Source organism: Rattus norvegicus, chromosome 6 (assembly GCF_021556685.1).
Source record: "Rattus norvegicus strain SHRSP/BbbUtx chromosome 6, alternate assembly SHRSP_T2T, whole genome shotgun sequence".
NCBI classification, from domain to species: Eukaryota; Metazoa; Chordata; class Mammalia; order Rodentia; family Muridae; genus Rattus; species Rattus norvegicus.
Window position 1 is genome coordinate 110270460 of NC_141539.1, and position 19268 is coordinate 110289727.

Genomic DNA, 19268 nt, shown 5'->3' on the forward strand with positions numbered 1-19268 from the left:
TGGAGAGTTCATTGAAAGCCACTGGCCAGTATGATTGACTACAAAAGAAACCCTTGCTGTGTCCCTGCCTATTGTTTGGTATATGTTTGTGTGATCAGCATTGATTCAATAAGCCTGCCCTCGGTCCTGACATTTTAATTTGAGGAAGATATATTTAAAACTTGTGTGTATTCACCAAGGTAAGGTCAGGGTTTTGCCCCTGCAGGGTTGGGGCACTGGAGGAAGTATAGACTGACATCGAAAGCCTCCCAGTGATGACAAACTGTACATATACAGAAGAGGCGGGAGGCTGGGGGAACTGTTGTACATCGCTGGTGATTGGAGCCTGCTACCCTCGAGGTGTGCGAGCATTCTACCAACGCAGCGGCATCCCCGGGCCTTATTTTATTTTATTTTACTTCACACTGAGTCTTATTAAATTCTCTAGCCTCCAGCGGGTTACAGACCTTTACCACCAAGCCTGGCAAACAGGCACCTGTTTCATTCAGACCGGTTGGAGTGGAGGGTCTGTGCCGCATCACTTGCTCTGCCCTAGGTAAAGGAACAGGGTCGGAGCAAACGTCTCTTTTTACCCCAGCCACTTCCTGGTTTTGGTCAAGATGGACGTATTCTTTTTTGAGGCCGTGGGACACCATCTGCCCTGTGTCCACTGCATAGTTCTGGAAGACTTTTTGCTTCCCAGCTAGCCATCAGAAACTTTCAGAACTGTTAAATACGTTTAAGATCTGACATGATGACTTTGTGGAATGAGGACGGGTGATGGGGGAAGCAGGGGAATTCATTGCACGTGCTTATTGGAATTTTGTTTGACAGAACTATAGTAGGGGCTTCTAGAGTGCACTCTTGTAATTGGGAAAGGTTTTACTCTGGAGCCTTACATATAGGAAAGTAGCTGAATAAACGTAGCGCTTTCAAAGATTGATGGCGCTGAAAGGCAGAGAAAGACACATAAACCTTGCCTGGCGATATTAAATACCTACGGACTGACAATGCCAAGAGAGAGAAGACCAAAGCTCTATAAACTCTGCTTTATTACACCATCCCAGGATGGACGGCACTGAGGGAATATAAACCCTGTTATATTACAGCGCACAGGGCCTCCCACTGCTCTAAGGTGAGGTGTGTGAGCACTGGTTTTGATTTGAGTTTTTAAATGTGCCGAGACAACAGTCCAGAGAAGATTGTAATCTTGGTTGGATCTGAGCCTCCCAGAACAAACCTCATAAGATAGTGGGCATGGGTATTAGAGTTGAGAGAGTTACTGGGAATCCCTGGTGATTTTTGCAAGGATAGTGGATAGTCTTCCCCAGCTCACCTGAATCTTACAGAGTTGCCAACTTTACACTTGCTGTACAGTTTTAATTGACAGTAGTAGTTTGGATTTGTTGGGGTAGCAGTTTGGTATATAATTGATTTAAGCGTATACCAATTTATCTAATTACCAATATGCTTCTTTTATGTTAACATATATATTTATTTATAAAGGCAGGCATATGCAACAAAGCTGAAGAAGTCAGACTATAACTTTGGAGAAGTAGGTCTCTTGTACCAATTGCATTTTTAGGTCAGATCTTCCTCTGATCCTTTTTTCTATTTTAGATTTTCATTGATAATTTTGTTTATTTTGTGGTTGCAGCCAGAGAGATGACAAGGGGAAAATTCTTGAACATTCTAGAAAAGCCCAAGAAGTAGCAACTGCTCATGGACTGGTGTTCTGAAGTCTGTAACCAAGTTCCCTTCCAAACGCGACTCTGATGCCCACCACGTGCTTCCTTGGGAAAGCCTGGAGACTGAGCTTCAGCACTGCCCTTCTCCCCTGCCCCTGGCACCCTGCGCCTCTGAGGACATTTGGTAGCAAGAGGAGAGTCTGTTCTACCCAAGGATCATTGCCATTCACTGAGTCAGCTTCGTTGCTCTGGATATTGCTAAAGGTGGTTTCCAGGAGCCCCAGGATCATATAGTTCCTTTGATTCTGTAATGGCAAAGACAGTTGAATGGGTTCTGTTGAGTTGTACTTGATCTCTTTAGCATTCATGATGAGGATATCGAGACCAACTATGTTCTGGACCAGACTGTGCACCCTGACCTGTGAATTCTCCAAGATCTATGGGTTCTATGACTTCCATTCTGGAGGAGTGCACATCTACCTTTTCAAGGCTATACCTCCAATGACACTCCCACCCTCAGCACTGTCTGGTCCCTACGTCCCAGTCCCATTGGCAGTTCTGACTCCAGATAAGAGGAACTCTTGCAGTGACTTTACTGGGATTAGCTGTAGAGTGAATGGCTCATGCTGTGTCACTTTGAGTCCTAGACCTCCAAGACCAGTAAGAAGGTAACAGAAGGAACGCTGGGTAGTCTCTTACATTTGTAAGTGAAAAAGTGGGAGGGCATGGTTGTGAGAGTCCCCATGTGACTGAAAACTGGAAGCCTGACTGACTGGTGTGCTAGCAAATGGTAGTGGCACTTGTCCCCCCCTCCCCCTCTCAGCCATCTATCAGATGCTTTGCTTATATGATAAGAACGCACCCCGTGAAAGTGTCCTGGCTTAAATACAACTCTCACAGATTTTCTTTTTTTTTTTTTTTTTTTTTGCTAGTTGTATATGTCTGCTAAAATCTGAAAATCTTGCCCATGGGTAAAATCAATTAGACCTAGTCTCTCACGTTTCGAAGAGTACAGCAAGTTCCTTGAACTGTGTAGAAAGAAAAGCCCTGAGGCCATCGTCCACTGGGAGTGTGGACACAGGAAAAATTGTGGTCATGTTGTGGTCTTGTATCTGTTAGGGCACAGTACTCTTGGGGTCCACAGCAGGTCCCTTGACTGTTTTTGACATTTGTGCTTAATGCTAGAATTGATGTTGGATTTTCCCCCTCATTGATGGTTTTGATCAACACAATTTTACTTTTTGAAAGGAAAAGGCAATGAAATATATACCACAAATATGAGTGTGAGAAGAGATGTATTCTGCTGGGGTACTCCCTACAAGGGCCAGGTGATTTTAAGCTTAATTCTATAATTGACATTTTTAATCTCACTGAATGCAGTTAAGTGAGTTTGTACAAGTGAGGGGAAATAATGCCATAATGTCAATTTTTTTCTTCACTCTGTTTTTGAGAGTTGATGACATCGGGCACTTTTCAGAGTTTGGGGAAATTGAAAAGTATGTGGAGAATACTGGGCTAACGCCCCAAACTAACGCAAGTCTGTAATGTAGGAAGCCAGGAGTTGGTGTTTTGATCTGCTATGGCCTCCTTCTCCTATCACCCTACTCACCAGCACTTAATTAATGTAAGTAGATGTTTTAGACTCGTGGTATTTATTGTTTTTGTATTGTAATCCTTAGAAATGTTAATGGTGTATTTTTATATTGATAATATAAACTTAATGTATAGTATGTATATGTATTTTAGAATGTTAGAGAATACTTTGTGTATAATGTGGTGTCTTCATAATAAATATGTCCCTTGTATAGGAGGCCAAGTTTTTCCTTAAAGGACCAAGCTACATGTTTAAAGCATAGACTTATCAAAGCACAACTGTGGTGACAAGCCCACTGTCCCCTCAGCCATCTTGCCCATTGTTCTTCCTAGAAGCCCCACTGACCCTGCTGGAATCGCCCCCATCGTTCCTCACCGTTCAACGTGTGCCATTCCTGTGACTCTGATCACGTACCACCTCACACCTCAATCTGTGGGTTCTGTCAAATCAGGGCAGAGAAATGCAGCTGATAAAAATCACTCCACTGCCTCTGCAGCCTCGGAACAGCATTTGGGCTTGACCCGAGTGCTTAGCGATGACGTCCATAAGGGCCAGCATTAAGGCAGTGCAGGAAGATGGACTGCGTTTTAGAACGGGGCCGGGTAGGCCAAAGTAGATGGCTCCCAGGAGTCAAGTCAGTGGTTTCTTAGCAGCTTAAACTTGGCCCACCTTTCTCTCCAAGCATGAGTGGTGTTCTCATTTCACATCTTCTCTATCCTTCAAGAGATCCAGGATCACCATATATATTCCAGCAGCTCGTTGAATGGTCAACAAAGGTCTCCAAGTTCAGCCCTGAGTTCTGACTCGCCTATGACTGGCTACTCATATCTGTTTAGACCTTTACCACTTTGGAAGTGTGTGCTTGTGTCTAAAAAAGCCACTGACCTTCCTGCCTTTTATCTGGCACTTTTTCTTTCAGACCGGGACCGTTGGAGGATTCAGGTAATACCAGGTGCAACTGCCAGGCCCCTGGTTGGCTCAAGTGCTGGCAGAGCCTGTTAATTAGCACAAGAACACCCCAGTGCTCCATTAGCCAGGCCAAGCATTCGGAACTTCCCCTCCTGGGGCCTCTTCCTCCTAATGAGAGCAGGAGAAGGGCTCTTACAAAACATTGCCTCAGAATAATATTCTGCTTTGTCCCCACCAGTAACCAGGGCTGACAGGATCACTCTGTCCATTTCTCCTCTAATTAGCACAATTCCAGTATGGCCTGAGCCAGCAAATGGAGAAAAGCGATCAAAAGCGATCGGACAACCGTACCGAATCACAAACACAAAGAGAGCCATTCCCTGTAATTAGGTGAGACAATCCCTCAGTCCTTTCCCGGCTGGAGTTTGCTGCTAAGACTCTTGCTGTTCGGGTCCCAGCAGCACAGGTTACATGTCTCCCTGGGACACTAATAAGCTCCAAATTGTCTTCCGCTTCATACAACTCTAACCAGAGGACAGATGCAGGGAGGAGGAGGAGCGGGGACAGCACACGGAGGAGGACGGAACAGAGTCTCTAAACAAAGCAACTTGTGAGAGGTTTCCCAAAGCCCAAAAGGCAAGGCTGTGGGGCAGAGCAGAGCTGCACTGGAGGAGCCCTGACCTTCCAGGAAGCCCGCTCTGTTTACTCACCTTCCAGAAGCACCTGGGGTGATGCAATGATGAATCTAATCATAGCCCAGGGCCAAGGAAGTAAGAGAGTTTCCTTAGGAAACTGAAGCTCAAGCTCTAAACAGAATTGGCTAACACTTTTTTCATATTTATTTTGATCTATATCTGATATTTGTGGAAGCAACCACAAATAACCAGAAAGTGCTCAATTATACAGAATCAAAGGAGCCAAAAATCTCAGCGTGACTCATCATTTTTTCCCCATCATCCCTGTGTAAGACTCCATGGTAACAAGTATTAAGTCCAAATGTGATAAGTCCCTCACTGTGGCAAATAACACTTCACTGGAATTTACTGGAGTTGTGAGGTGACTCAACAGGACCTACAAGAGCACCGACCCCCGGAAATTATTACCATATAGGCTCCATCGTGTGTGCAGGTGAATGTATGCACGCTCAAACACACACATTCTAAGAAAGGAGATATAAAAATAACTAAAGTTTGTTTTAGCTGGGCAGGATCACAAGTTCAAGGACAGTCTAGGCTGTATAGCAAGACCCTGTCTCCAAAGAAATAATCCCTGAAGTTTCTAAAGTGGCAGGGATGGTTCAGGAAGTCACCACTCTCAGCCTGTTTCCTTAGAACCTTTCCCAGTCCAAAAAACCAGCCCAGTAAAACCATACAGACTCAAGTCAGAGTGCCAAGGTCCACCTCCTGCACGGCCCTCTGCTAGCAGTGTGGCCTTTGTATGTAAGGTGGTCCAGTAGCCGCTGACTTCTAGGGCAATAGTTGCACGATGTGAGAATCAGTGCAGGGCACATCTTATGACTACTTGACAGGGCCATTAAAGACAGACTTGGTGTCTTTTTTTCCCTTTAACATTTGTTAAAAGTTATTGACACTTTCAGGGAAAATGTGGTGACCCTGGAATAATTAGTGGGGAGTAGCATCTCCACCCCTGCCCTGCAGCCTCCACTCTCTGAGGTAACCTCTAACTCGCAGGTACACTTGGAAAGTCCACTCGTTGACTCTGCAGACAGTGGTGGGAAAGTCCATTTGTGGCCAAGAAGCACTGGAGGGAAGTATTTTCCATGACGTTGGCAGGTTTCTGAGCTGACACTGGCACAGCTTTTCCTCCTGATAGTTTCCGAGTATCGATATTATTTGGGTCACTACCCAGGAATGCATCCCCTGCTTTATTTTATGCCCCTGCTCCGTACCCTCCTCATTGCCCCAGGTGCCTTTCCAGGCATGGGCGCAGTCAGGTTCATTCCCTTCCCAGGGCTGAACAGGCCCGACTGGGGCCTCAGCCTCCTTCAGCCTTAGAGAGATGCCTGGCCTGACCAGCCCGAGGCCTCAGGTCACATCCTGGTGCCTTCCTGAATGCAGCCAAGCTCCAGGGACAGTGGCCTGAGCCCTTAGCTCCACACAAAGGAACAGCGGGGAAGAATCAAGTTAGACGAGTCAGTGCAGTTGGGGTTGAATGGAAATGAGAAATGCTGCCTGCACTAGCTGGGGGAGCCTTGGTGGACCACAGGCGTGTGACCAGCCAAGAACCAGAAATAGTCTAAAGAATATGTGGTGACTCGGAGGGAAACAGCAAACTCCAGAGCCCTTCACTCATCCAAGCCTCCTGACCACCTCTGTCACTGCTGCTGCTTTGCCTCCGCCTGTGTGTGTGTGTGTGTGTGTGTGTGTGTGTGTGTGTACATACATTATCATGTATGCCTGTGCGTAGGTCAGAGATCAGTGTTGAGGGTCTTTCTCTGTTGCTTCTCTACATTATTTTTTTTTTCTTTTTTTCGGAGCTGGGGACTGAACCCAGGGCCTTGCGCTTGCTAGGCAAGTGCTCTACCACTGAGCTAAATCCCCAACCCCTGCATTATTTTTTGAGAGAGTTGTCACTGGCCCTAGAACTGACCAATTCGACGAGGTTGGCTGGCCAGCAAACCTGAGGAACCCTGCAGGTCTCCATCTTCCAGTGCTGAGTTGCAGGCATGCCCTGCTAGGCCTGGATTTTACATGGATCCTGGGAGTCAAACTCAGGTCCTTGCAAGATGAGGTGTATAGTGAAGAAGCCAGGAAAGCGTCAGGGCCAGAGACATGGGAAGAGCAGGAAGAACAGGCCTTGTCCTGAGATATAACTCAGCCACCCCAATCTGGGGCATCAAGACCCCGGAGTAGGCCCTGGAGGATCCTAAGGAGGTTTGCCCCATTTAGAAACAGATGACATCATGAGATGGGTAAATCCCAAGGTGGCCACATCTGTTCCTTCCAATGCCAGGATGTGCCGCTCATTTAGTTTACCAAAAAGGTCCAGCTCAAGTCACAAAGAGACAGACTTGGTGCAACCCCGAGTCCTGCCTGGCCAGTACCACAGCTGAGGCTCTCAGCCAGATGAGAGAAGTGAGAAGAGGGGAGCACTCCACGGAAGGACAGCTGAGGCAGTTGTGATTGTAGGAGGACTGGAGCGCAGGCGACACTCCCCAATATCACCAAAGATTGATGCAAATTGGTTTGGCTCTGACCCTGTCACACCAGGAAGGATAATGACTCCAGCACAGCCGAGGGAGGGGCACACAGTGGGGGCTGTGAGGATTGGTGGCTCGCTTCACATCTTCATTAACGATCTGAAAGACTGGGGTAAACAGCATGCTAATGAAACCTGGGGATGATTGGTGTTACAAACCCCAGAGAGGACAGGAAAATCGCACAGCAAGACCCAGCAGGCTTAGAAATATGGGCAGGCGATTGTCAAATGATTCGTCCTAGGAAAATGAAAGCAGACACGTCAAGGAGAGATGATGAAGGTGCCTCTGGGTGCCGGGAGGGCTTCTGGCTTCTAAAGCAGAGATGGTGGTGGGGTTGGAAGGTTAAGTACGTATGGGGACAGAAGTGCAGGAAGCCTGCAAGAGCTGGCCTTGAGGACCCAGGGACAGACGCCGCGGGCACTCCTGAAAACCACACAGGTTCTACTTGTACACAGGATGGTGTCCGCTCCTGTATCCTCTACGAGGCTGGGCTGTGACCAAGCCGTGAGCTGACCTTACAAGTAAACCATCATGGGGTTGGGGGACTTGGGAGCTGTTTTGACCCATTTGAAGAAACCATGCTTCCTGAGTATATATATAGTGAGCACTTGGGATGGGCTTTGGTGTGACTGTCCTCTAGTTTTATCTTTCCTGAGCTGTAAAAGTCACTTTTCGAGTAAATTATGTCTGCTTTCCTTTTGAGACAGCACTGTAGACTTGACTATCCTAAGATTCACAGACATTGGGGAAGGTGGTTCCGCCGTTAAGAGTACTCGCAGCTCTTGCAAAGGACCTGAGTTCTGTTCCCAGCACCCACATCAGGAGGTTCACAACTGCCCGATGTAAACGCAGCTTCAATTGATCTGACGCCCTCTCCTAGGCTCTGTGAGCAGCTACATCCACTGGCATTCATTGATATAGACATGCACATGCCTACACATAAAACAAATATTGAAAGGCATATGCCACCAACACCCAGTCAACTTTTTTTTTTTTTTTTCGGAGCTGGGGACTGAACCCAGGGCCTTGCGCTTGCTAGGCAAGCGCTCTACCACTGAGCTAAATCCCCAACCCCGACTTTTTTTTTTTAAGATTTATTTTATATATGAGAACACTGTAGCTGTCTTCAGACACACCAGAAGAGGGCATCAGATCCCATTACAGATGGTTGGGAGCCACCATGTGGTTACTGGGAATTGAACTCAGGACCTCTGGAGGAGCAGGCAGTGCTCTTAACCACTGAGCCATCTCTTCAGCTCCCCCAGTTGACTTTCAATCACTTTTTTTTCAGCTACAGAAACAAAATCCTGATGTCAGAGATTTTGAGCAATCAGCCTACATGAGACGGTGATGACAGTTCACTGAGTTTGACGAAACCTCAGTCCAAACCAATTCCTATCCTGAGGCCTAAGAAGCCAACTTCTCATTGCAATGTTTGTAGAGGAAAATGACTTCTTTCTTTTTCCTTTCTTCTTTTTTCCTCCTCCTCCTCCTCCCTTTTCTTGTTCTCTTTTTTTTTTGAGATAAGGCCTTGTGTACTGTAAGAAAGACCCAAACTCTGTAACGAGCTAACTTGGAACTCCTGGTCCTCAGGCCCTCACCTCCTGAGTGCTGAAGTTCCAGGTGTGCCCCTGCCTCAGGCTTCATGTATGTTAGGCAACCACTACAACTGACCCTGAATCAACTAACTGTCAAGTTCGCTCTAGGCCCCGCAGTGTCCTAAGATGCCGGATAATCCTGCAAATGGAGCAGTTGACTGCTTTAAACCTGCGTTATTCTCCTTTTATCTTTTCCCCTTTTGAGATAGCGTCATACTATGTAGCCCTGGCTGTCCTGGAACTCACTAACTCACTGTATATAGAGACCAGGCTGGCCTTGAACTCACAGAGATGTATTCCTCTGCCTCCTGCATGCTTGAACTAAAGGCCTGTACCACCATGTCAGGCTCACATTCTCATTCTCTCTCTCTCTCTCTCTCTCTCTCTTCCTCCCTCCCTTTTTTCCTTCCTCCCTCCCTCCACACTTCCTTTCCTTTTCTTTTTAAAGATGTCTATATGTCTGTATCTGAATGGTGATGCATGTGGGTGTGATACCTGTAGCAGCCAGAAGAGGGCATCAGATCCACAGGAGCTGGAGTTACAGACACTTGTGAGCTGCGTTATGTGGGTGCTAAGAACCAAATTCACAAGAGCAGTACCTGCTCTTAACCACTGAGCCACCTCTCCAATCTCTTTTCTTTAAAGGAAAAAAAGGGGGCCCACCATTCCAAGAGTTCAATAGCCACACCTGGCTATTGGCCACCATATTTGTCTGTGTAGAAGAAACCAAGTAGACAGGACTGGGCTTCCAGCCCTCATTTATGGCTACTCTGCCTTTATAGAGGTGGTGTTAGGATTTATGGGGTGAGAGGGGTTAATTGTAAACTGATTTTTGAAAAGATAATAAATATAAATCATATTTCAAATGAACAAATTATAAGAAATACATCTTCTCCTTTTTCCTATCACCCCTCCCCCAGCCATTGGGCTACTTGTGGGAATCACACAGTTATATACCTGGCTTCCCCCCCTAATTTAATGCATTTTTGATCTTGCTCATATTGATACATATATATTCAATAGTAATATAATATACTATGGGGATGTGCCATAATTTATTTAGTCAAGGATGGACTTTTAGGCAATTTCTAGTCTTTTCCAACTGGGATACACAGGAAGGTTCCGCAGACCATGTTGTGCTGAAGTCCTTGAGCATATATGTAAATCCTCAGAGTGTGTTAATGGTGGGGAACTCAGGTCAAAAGCCACATCTTCATCTTAATATATATCACTTAAATTGCCCCCTAAAGGGGTTGGAATAAGAAGGCCTTTTCAGGGGTTGGGGATTTAGCTCAGTGGTAGAGCGCTTGCCTAGCAAGCACAAGGCCCTGGGTTCGGTCTCCAGCTCCGAAAAAAAAGAAAAAAGAAGAAAAAAAAAGAAGAAGGCCTTTTCCTCACACCCTCAAACACTGTTGTGGTTGAGAATGCAGATTTCCACATAGTAACACTGGTTCTCTAAGGGAGGGGCTTTCTGTTGCCTCTGAGGACCCCAAGGCCCACTTGCTGTCTTCTATCTTCAGGTCACGTCTTCCCAGTGCCAAGGATAGTGAACATTCTTTAGGTTGTTGTTGTTGTTGTTGTTGTTGTTGTTGTTATTATTATTATTATTATTATTATTGTATATATAATATGTAAGTGAGCACTGTTCACAGTAGCCGAATGTGGTTAAGGTAGATAGACATTGTTATTCCTGTTTTACAAACGAAACCAGGAGCCCGAGGCTTAGAGAGTATATAGCTCAGTCGTAGTCACCTAGCTTTAGTGGCAGAGCCAGGATTTAACCACGAGTAGACCTCTCTTCAAAGCCTACACCTATTACCAACAGGCCCCAGGCTCACCCGCTCCTCTCCGCCCCTTCTCACTGTGTGAACTCCAGGCTTTCCCTGCTAGGGTCCATTTCTCTTTTGGTCTTCATTCTTGTTCTCTCTCCTTCCCAGAGCCAGAGCAAACGTCTCCATTTGACTCCTTATCCCTCACTGCCAGTTTCCTCTCCTCTTGACCTTGAGCCTGCCCTACCTGAACCCTGGGGTCTGCCAGCCCTCCCCTAGGTGATGCCTCAGACTTTGGGGTTAGAAGAGCTGGTGAGGGGAGCAACGGCTACCCTCACGTGACTGTACCCAGCCAATTCACAAAGACAAGATGTCAAGTTAATGAGCCTGTAGGCTTCTAATTAGCTGTCAATTACCTCAAATTAATCAACTCCTCGCCTAATTAAGCACTATCGGCAGGTGAGCACAAAGCAGGCCATTGTGTGGGAGCCATGAGAAAAGCCAGGCTGGCAAACTTGGTTAGGATCAGCGCTGCAAACGGCAACGGCCTGGCCTCCGACAGCTCTGAGCGAGCAGCCAGCTAAGTGGCCCTGGGGCCCTCTAGCCCCAACACTGGGGTCTCCAGGACCTCTTTGGAACCTGGGTGAATGATGACAGGGAGATGTGGAGCTCTGAGGCAGATAGGACTTTAGGGAAGTGGATCGGTAGGAACGGAGAGCCATGGAAAGTCCTCTTGAACAGCCCCTGATACCTGAGATCCTGGGCAGGGCCGGAGCGGAGCCAAGAGGAAGTTGGGAGTTAAGGCTCCCAACAGAAGTGCGCTCTGCGACACTGGAAACGACTTAGACTTCTTTGAGCTGCTTCTCCATTCTAAAGATTGGGAATACTTTTTAAGCCCTTTCTGGATCTCTGAGACTCGCTGTGGGAAGTGCCTGGTGAGTGCTGATCAGTGCATTCAGTGGTGGTGACAGTGGGGGTCACCTGCTTCCCCTGAGAACTGTTCAGGCTATAGTCTGCACCGCCAGGCTCCCGACGGTCCCCAGCTTTCAGTGCACCCCTGAAGAATATGAACTGATGGTCTGGAATATGCCAGGTGCTGGAGGCCAGGGTATGCTAGCTATCACATCTATGTCCCCATCTCTCGCCACCTTTGGGTACCCAGGGCTCAGGTGTCCATCCCTCTCCACTCACAAAGAGCCCCGGATACAATACACGCCTCATCATATGAGTTAAACATCGGACCCCAACTAAAGAACTGGAAGAAAGGGCCAGATAAGGGCCCCCTCCAATTTAGGTGTTGGAGGTGCAAGGCCTAAGGTGCCAGGGCCTGAGGACAGACCTTGGGCACAGAGGATCACATGTCTGATGTGATCCTGGCAGCTGAATACTTCCCGGCTTCCTGCACAGGGCAGGGTGAGCTTGGCAGCTGTGACTCCAGTAAGGGACAAACTCCAGCACACCGAGTGTGTTCTGCCCCCAGCCACCCCACCCCTGCCTCACCCTGTCCACCTTTGGAATTTGTATTCACCATCTCCACCCTGACACGGGACATCTTCCCTTGTGGGGCCATGGAGACCCCTTGTGAAAGCTTGGAAGCATTCCCCACCCCCACCCCTAGTATCAATCAAACACTTAGCAAACATTTATTGTGCCTGCTGATCAAAGCTCACAAGTGAAGGGAGATGTCTGGGCAAACACAGTTGTTTTTTTTTTTCCCCTCCCCAACCCCAACACAATTGTTAATGTGTGCCCTGGGGAGGCAAGGCACTTACTAAGTGCCTACTGTGTGCTGGCAGGAATAGCATATAAAAATTGATGAGTATGTTACCTGTGTATATAGCTGTGTTTAATGCAGTTTATCAATATAGATACTACTTTTACAGTGTTTGTTTAGACAGAGACTCGGTGTATAGTCTGGGCTGGCCTTGAACTCATTCACGGTTCTCCTATTTCAGTCTCCCACTGGCCAGGTTTACACATGAGCACCACCAAGCCCAGCCGTAGACATGTATGGTTTTGATTTCCTGTATGTCTTTGGAGATTTTTTTGCTTGTTTAATTAATTAATTAATTAATTAATTTTACTTATTCACTTTACATCCCGATCACTGCTGCCCTCCTGGTGACCCCTCCCACAATCCTTCTCCATCTCCCTCCCCCTTCTCCTCTGAACAGGTAGGGGTTCCCTGAGTATCCCCCCAACCCTGGCACTTCAAGTCTCTGGGAGACAAGGTGCTTCCTCTCCCACTGAGTCCAGACAAGGCAGCCCAGCTAGAAGAACATATCCCACACACAGGCAACGGCTTTTGGGGTCGCCCTGCTCCAGTTGTTTAGGACCCACATGAAGACACATGAAGGTCAAGCTGCACATCTGTTACAGATGAGCAGGGAGGCCTAAGTCTAGCCTGTGTATGTTCTTTGGTTGGTGGTTCAGACTCTGAGAGCTTCAAGGGTCCACGTTAGTTGACTCTGTTCGTCTTCCTGTGGAGTTTCCATCTCCTTTGGGGCCCGTGTATTTTATTTTTTTAGGGCCCTGTAATCCAGAGTTGACTGGAATTCAGTGTGTAGCCCAGGCTAGCTTCAAATGCTCCACAGTCCCCCTGCCTTAGCCTCTGGAATGTTGGCGTTTCAGGTGTGAGAAGCCATACTCGGCTATGTAAAGTTGCTTTCTTTTAGGTAGATTTATTTTACTCTACGTATAGGAGTGCTTTGCCTGCACAGTGCATATGTCTGTGGGATCCTCTAGAGCTGGGGTTACGCATAGTTGGGGACTGGGAATCAAACCCTGCAAGAGCAACATGTGCTGTTAGCCACTGACCCATCTCTCTAGGCCCTACAGTCAGTTTTTTATGTTTGATTGGTTTGTTTGCTTGTTTGAGGCAGAGCCTCACTGTGTGTCTGTGGCTGGCCTATTACTTCCAATAGGTTAAGCTGGCCAAGAACTCACAGAATCAGCCTGCCTCTGCCTTCTAGGTGCTAGGATTAAAGGAGTACTGTCATGCCTGGCTCTATAGACAGTTTTTGAAACTCCATAATTCAAAAGGTATAAAATAACCTGTGTGTGTCTCCCTTTCCATTCCTTAGACATCTAATCTTTCCCCACAAGCAACCAGTAGCCAGTTTTCACACACCTCATCAGAGATCAAAAACAACAGCAGCGACACATTAACGTAGGGCCAGGTATGATGGCAGGCGCCTAGCATTCAGATGCTGAAGCTAGAGATCTCTGTGGGTCCGAGGCCAGCTTGGTCTATATAGCGAGTTCCAGGACAGCCAGGGCTCCAGAATGAAACTCTATAAAAGAAAAAAATAAATAAATAAAAAAGAGAACTTGGAAAGATGGATTAATGGTGAAGAGCTTTTTGCCGAGGACCTCACACAATTCTGTTCCCAGTTCCTACATTAGGCAGTGCACACCCACCTGTAACTTCCTCTGGCCTCTGCAGGCACCTGATGCTTGTGTGCATCTACATGCATGTGCATGTGTGCACTTACATCCTTCTACACACCACACACATGTAACTTAAAACAATAATAAAAATAAAAATTTAAATTATATACATACATCTTTTATTTTTCAAGAGTAAAGGAAACGGGGTTGGGGATTTAGCTCAGTGGTAGAGTGCTTGCCTAGCAAGCGCAAGGCCCTGGGTTCGGTCCCCACGCTCGGGGGGGCGGGGGGGAAGAGTAAAGGAAACAAGATACAGTGTTTCTGTCTTCCTTTTTAATACTAATGCTCCCTTTTCTAGACCAGAGTGTAAAGTCACAGCAGCTCGGAGTCCCATTCTTTAATGTATACTCCCCCCTCTCCCCCCGCCGTGTATAAAATTAGGCTTAAAATGTGGTTCCGTTGGTAGAGCATGCAGAAAGCACTGGGTTCCATCCCTAGTGCCACAAAAGCCCAGGTGTGGTAGTGAAGGTCGGCAACATGTTACTAGGGAAGCAGAGGCCAGGGGTCAAAGGTCAGGGTCATCTTCAGTTATATGAGGAATCTGAGGCTAGCCTGAGCTACTTGAGATCCTGTCTCAAATATATTTTTGTGGTTGTTTTGTTTATTTTTAATCTGTTTTGTTTTGAGACAGGGTCTCTAGTGGAGCCCTAGCTGCCTGGAACTTAATATTAGACCAGGCTAGCCTTAAACTAGCCTCCTCCAGCCACCACACTTGGCTTCAAATAATAATTCTTTTTTTTTTTTTTTTGTTTTGGTTCTTTTTTTTCGGAGCTGGGGACCGAACCCAGGGCCTTGTGCTTCCTAGGTAAGCGCTCTACCAAATAATAAGTCTTAATGAAAGGAAATAAAAACCACAGCCCAGGTGATCATGCTGACTAAATGTAAAGCAACATTCTAGAAGAAAGAAAAACAGAATGACCATTAAATCAAACGAGAAATTTAAGTAAAGCATGGACTTTAGTTAGGACTGATGTTTCACTTCGGGGTGCATGTGTGAAATTTGTTCTGTTTTTCCTATTAGTCATAAGAAAAACACCACGATATTAAATGATAACAGGACATTGGTGCATGCTGGATGCTTTTCACTATATTAAATTTCTTTTAAAAATTGTTCTTGAATAATCTAAAATATAAGACACTGAGATTAATAAAGCTTCAATTCATGTAAAACCCGAGGGGCCAGCACACAGGCCCTGAGTCTAATGTGAGAGGTGACCATGAGACTAAGGCTTGCAGTGTGTTTTTATTGAAATTGGACTTAAAAGTTGGAACTGCGGCCCCGGTCCTGCCTATCATCGGACCACGAGGAAAATGCGTTGGTCTCAGAGGGACCGACTTATCTGTGGTCCTTGACTCCCACAACAGGTTCTTCCAGATGCTTCCAGCTCTCAGTAGATAGCCATCAGCAGTCCACACCGGCAGGCGCTGGCTCCCTCCTCCCTCTGCTGGACTTTGAGCTGCACGCCAAGAGAAAGATAGATGCTCCTGATACGTGGCCGCTGCTTAGAGGTGCTTTCTTTTAACATTTAACCGGCATACAGCTGAAGGAAAGATGGTCTCCTGATGGATGCTGTCAGCAATGCTTAAGAGGAAAAGCCTTTCTAGTACCTCTCCCCTCGGATGCCGTGAAGGGTTCGGGCATCACCGGACAGGGTCCCAGCCCAGGCTCTAAGTCTGATCCAAGCCGAGGTGCCTGCGCCATGCTATGCGCTCCATCACCACGAGAGGGAGCGACGAGCGGGCTCTTCCCAATGCTGTCCTCCACAGCCTTGCCTAGGTAAGAAGGTCCCTCGGCATCAAAGTGGGAGGTCCGCATCAAACTATGAGAAGGGCAAATTGGAAAGACGGTCAATGGTGCGGTGGGTAGGGGACAAGTGAGGTCATGGAAGGATGTATATGGTTATATATATATATATATATATATATATATATATATACATATATATATATATATATATATATATATCTCACATAATAAAAGCCATTATTTTGTATAATTGATATATACTAGTAAAGAACGTTTTTTTAAAGATTTATTTATTTATTATATATAAGTACACTGTAGCTCTCTTCAGGCACACCAGAAGAGGGCATCAGATCCCATTACAGATGGTTGTGAGCTACCATGTGGTTGCTGGGAATTGAACTCAGGACCTCTGGAAGAGCAGACAGTGCTCTTAACCACTGAGCCATCTCTCCAGCCCAATAAAGAACATTTTTAGAATAAAGACTATGAGGCCCAGGCCTGTGACCTCGACTTTGCAGAGTGCCTGGCATTATAGGACCCACACTGCCCTCTCCTGTGAAAACCATTTTGTCAGACTGAATCAAAGGGTTAACAAACCTATCCAGGGTTACACAGCTGTCAACCCTAGGGACCTGGCTCGGGACCTCCCTGCCTCCAAAGTTCTTCCTCAGAGGGTCTGAAGTATCATCTCCATAGCCTTCTATCCTGGGAAACCAAGGCAGGGGGCAATGACAAAGAATAGTGTGTGGGTGGCCCCATCTGTCAGGGGTGGGCAGAAGGCTAAGCTTCAGAGGCCATACCCTTGGCAGATGACCATAGCAGGAATGCCAAGGGCTCTAGGGAGGCAGAGGGTTCCAGCCTGTCCCCCATGAGAGAAGGGAACTGCTGGTAACTCTCTCCCAGGCATGGCTGACAGCTGCCGGGTAGGGCAGGACAGAGGCCCCACATGCTAAGAACTTTCACTCACTCTGCCTGGGACCTAATCTCATTACTCTACATGGATCCTCTGGGACCACCCTCCCTAGTCCCTTTTAATCCCCTCCCTCCCTCTGGGAATACTCCAAGGTCCTCCCCTTGCCAGGTCCCACCAGCCCAGGCACAGGCAGGCCCCATCCTTCTGTCTTTGTCAGACTATCTGTGACCCATTTCTGTGATCCTCAAAGAAGGATCAGGAAGGCTGAAGGTCCAGTTTTTCTCACTGCATGTAGTAGTCCCACACACCTTCCTGAAATGGCCTTCTTCTGGGCTCCCTGTCTTTTGTCTCCCCCCACCTTGCACCCCTCTCCCCTGGCTGGAAATACCCAGAGCTACCCCACACTACACCTCCCTCTCCTTTCTAAGCAGCTCCCAGGGCTCATGTTTGGGTTTTTGTTTCAGGACTGACTGGTGGAAAGAGACCCCCGTGTCCACAGTAAAACTGGACAGCAGCTCCCCCTTCAAACAGCTGTTCTGAAGCACCAGGAGACACTGCATATTGGGTGCTTAGCCAGGGTCTGGCGGAGGGACCCTCAAAGTGTTGGTACCAATGTGACTTTTATCGGGGATACAGGTCGTCAACATCACATGTGCCAAAGATGACTCCTGACTGAGGTCCTGTGGGAGGAAGGTAGGGCCTCAGTGTTTATAATCCTCCTAGTGCTGGATGCCCCTTACTACCAACACTCTTACAGGACAGGTTCTGTATTACTCCCATTTTGCAGATATGAAGACTGAGGTTAACATACAGCTTGTGGGGAGATGCAGCTGCAAACTACTCTCCAGAATTCTCCAAGGCAATCTACTGCCTCTCAGGACACACTGAAAAACAGAATGGATGGCCAAAATAACTCCCCCGCATTGTAATGTGCTCCCCGTTCTCTAGAAGTGGTCAGTGTAGGGCTGGAGAGATGGCTCAGTGGTTAAGAGCACTGATTGCTCTTCCAGAGGTCCTGAGTTCAGATCCCAGCAACCACATGGTGGCTCACAACCATCTATAGTGGGATCTGATGCCCTCTTCTGGTGTGTCTGAAGACAGCTACAGTGTACTCATATACATTAAATAAATAAATCTTTAAAAAAAAAAAAAAAAAAGAAGTGGTCAGTGTAATGCCATCCAGTAGTGGGCCCAAACCCCATCATAGCCAGCCAGGGTCCAGTGCTGTCCCTTCTCACCCTGAGCATTCGAGGGGTCCTTTTGGCTCTGGGTCTCCCTCTCCCCAACCTTCTGCTGCTGTTCCTCATTTACATAAATTATCTCTTCCCCAATTATCCATCCAGCTGTCCCACCAGTGATCTGTGAATGAATTAAAAACGGAATATAATTTAATAATGGCTGATTAGAAGAAGATTAGTTGTTATATAAAAAGGAAAAGCCAAGAGCCAGCTAGTTGCCCTTAATCTGAGCCAATACCATCGTTATTCAGGGAAGCCGCTCTGGCCACCACCAGGCAAGGCAGACATGGAGCCCAGGGTAAGAAGAGCTCAGGGGTGGGTGGCAGACCACCCCAGAGACAAGAGCTTGAGGATTGATTCCCACGACAGTACAGAGACCTGGTGGCTACTGTGACTCCCCTCTAAGCGGTTTAAGCAATGTCTGGAGGTCTATTCATGCCGGAATTCTAGACAGCCTGGAAGAAAACCACTGGGTTCTTCCAGGGCAACTGTCGTGCCCATGAGAGCCCCTAACCGATTTCTCCTCGGTCTAGGATATAGGGTTTGCAGAGCACACGGTAGTTTGTGTACACAGATCTCACTACCTAGGAATCTGCCTCTCTGGGGTAGGTGGTGAGAGAAAGAATTGGATGGGTTAGCCTAGGAAGATTCTGTGGAGGGACTGTCCCAGACAGGGGACTTGGCCCAGTGAAGGGAATTGCAGTTACCTTTTAGCATTTCAACCTCAGCTTAAGTGAGCTCTCTCCAGGAAGCCTGGGCTGATGCCCGCTCCCAGGCAATTCATTTCCTCCTTCAATACCTGTTTCTCTGTTTGTGTGGGAGGCTTTCATCCCCCTACATTGAGAGTTGCTTGAGGGGAAAAGCCATGGTTTCTTTCCCCTGAGTATTAGCAGCTTTCTGTGCATCTGTCAACAAATAAAGATATCAAAACCTGGGGGCTGGAGAGATGGTTCAGCGGTTAAGAGCACTAGCTGTTCTTCCAGAGGTCCTGAGTTCAATTCCCAGCAACCACGTGGTGGCTCACAACCATCTGTAATGGGATCGGATACCCTCTTCTGGTGTGTCTGAAGACAGCAGCACTGTTCTCATATAAATAAAAATTAAAAAAAAAAATATCAAAACCCCTTCTATGACTGCCTTCATGCAGATTTGAATCCTCCTTG

At 47.1% G+C, this 19268-nt stretch overlaps 1 protein-coding gene across 9 annotated transcripts in view; it reads left to right on the forward strand.

The window, feature by feature from the left end:
• The window catches only part of Lin52 (lin-52 DREAM MuvB core complex component), a 97269-nt gene extending 79245 nt beyond the window's left edge, over positions 1–18024 (forward strand). For 2 of the 9 annotated variants that reach the window (XR_015622013.1, XR_015622015.1), the window contains 3 exons: positions 15573–15984; positions 17332–17560; positions 17655–18024. Coding sequence is in view for 5 of the 9 variants with exons in the window: in NM_001398855.1 (NP_001385784.1) it covers positions 15573–15730 (158 nt within the window). In the remaining 4 variants the exon portion in view is untranslated. 9 annotated transcript variants of the gene reach the window in all.
• The last annotated feature ends 1244 nt before the right edge of the window (positions 18025–19268 follow it).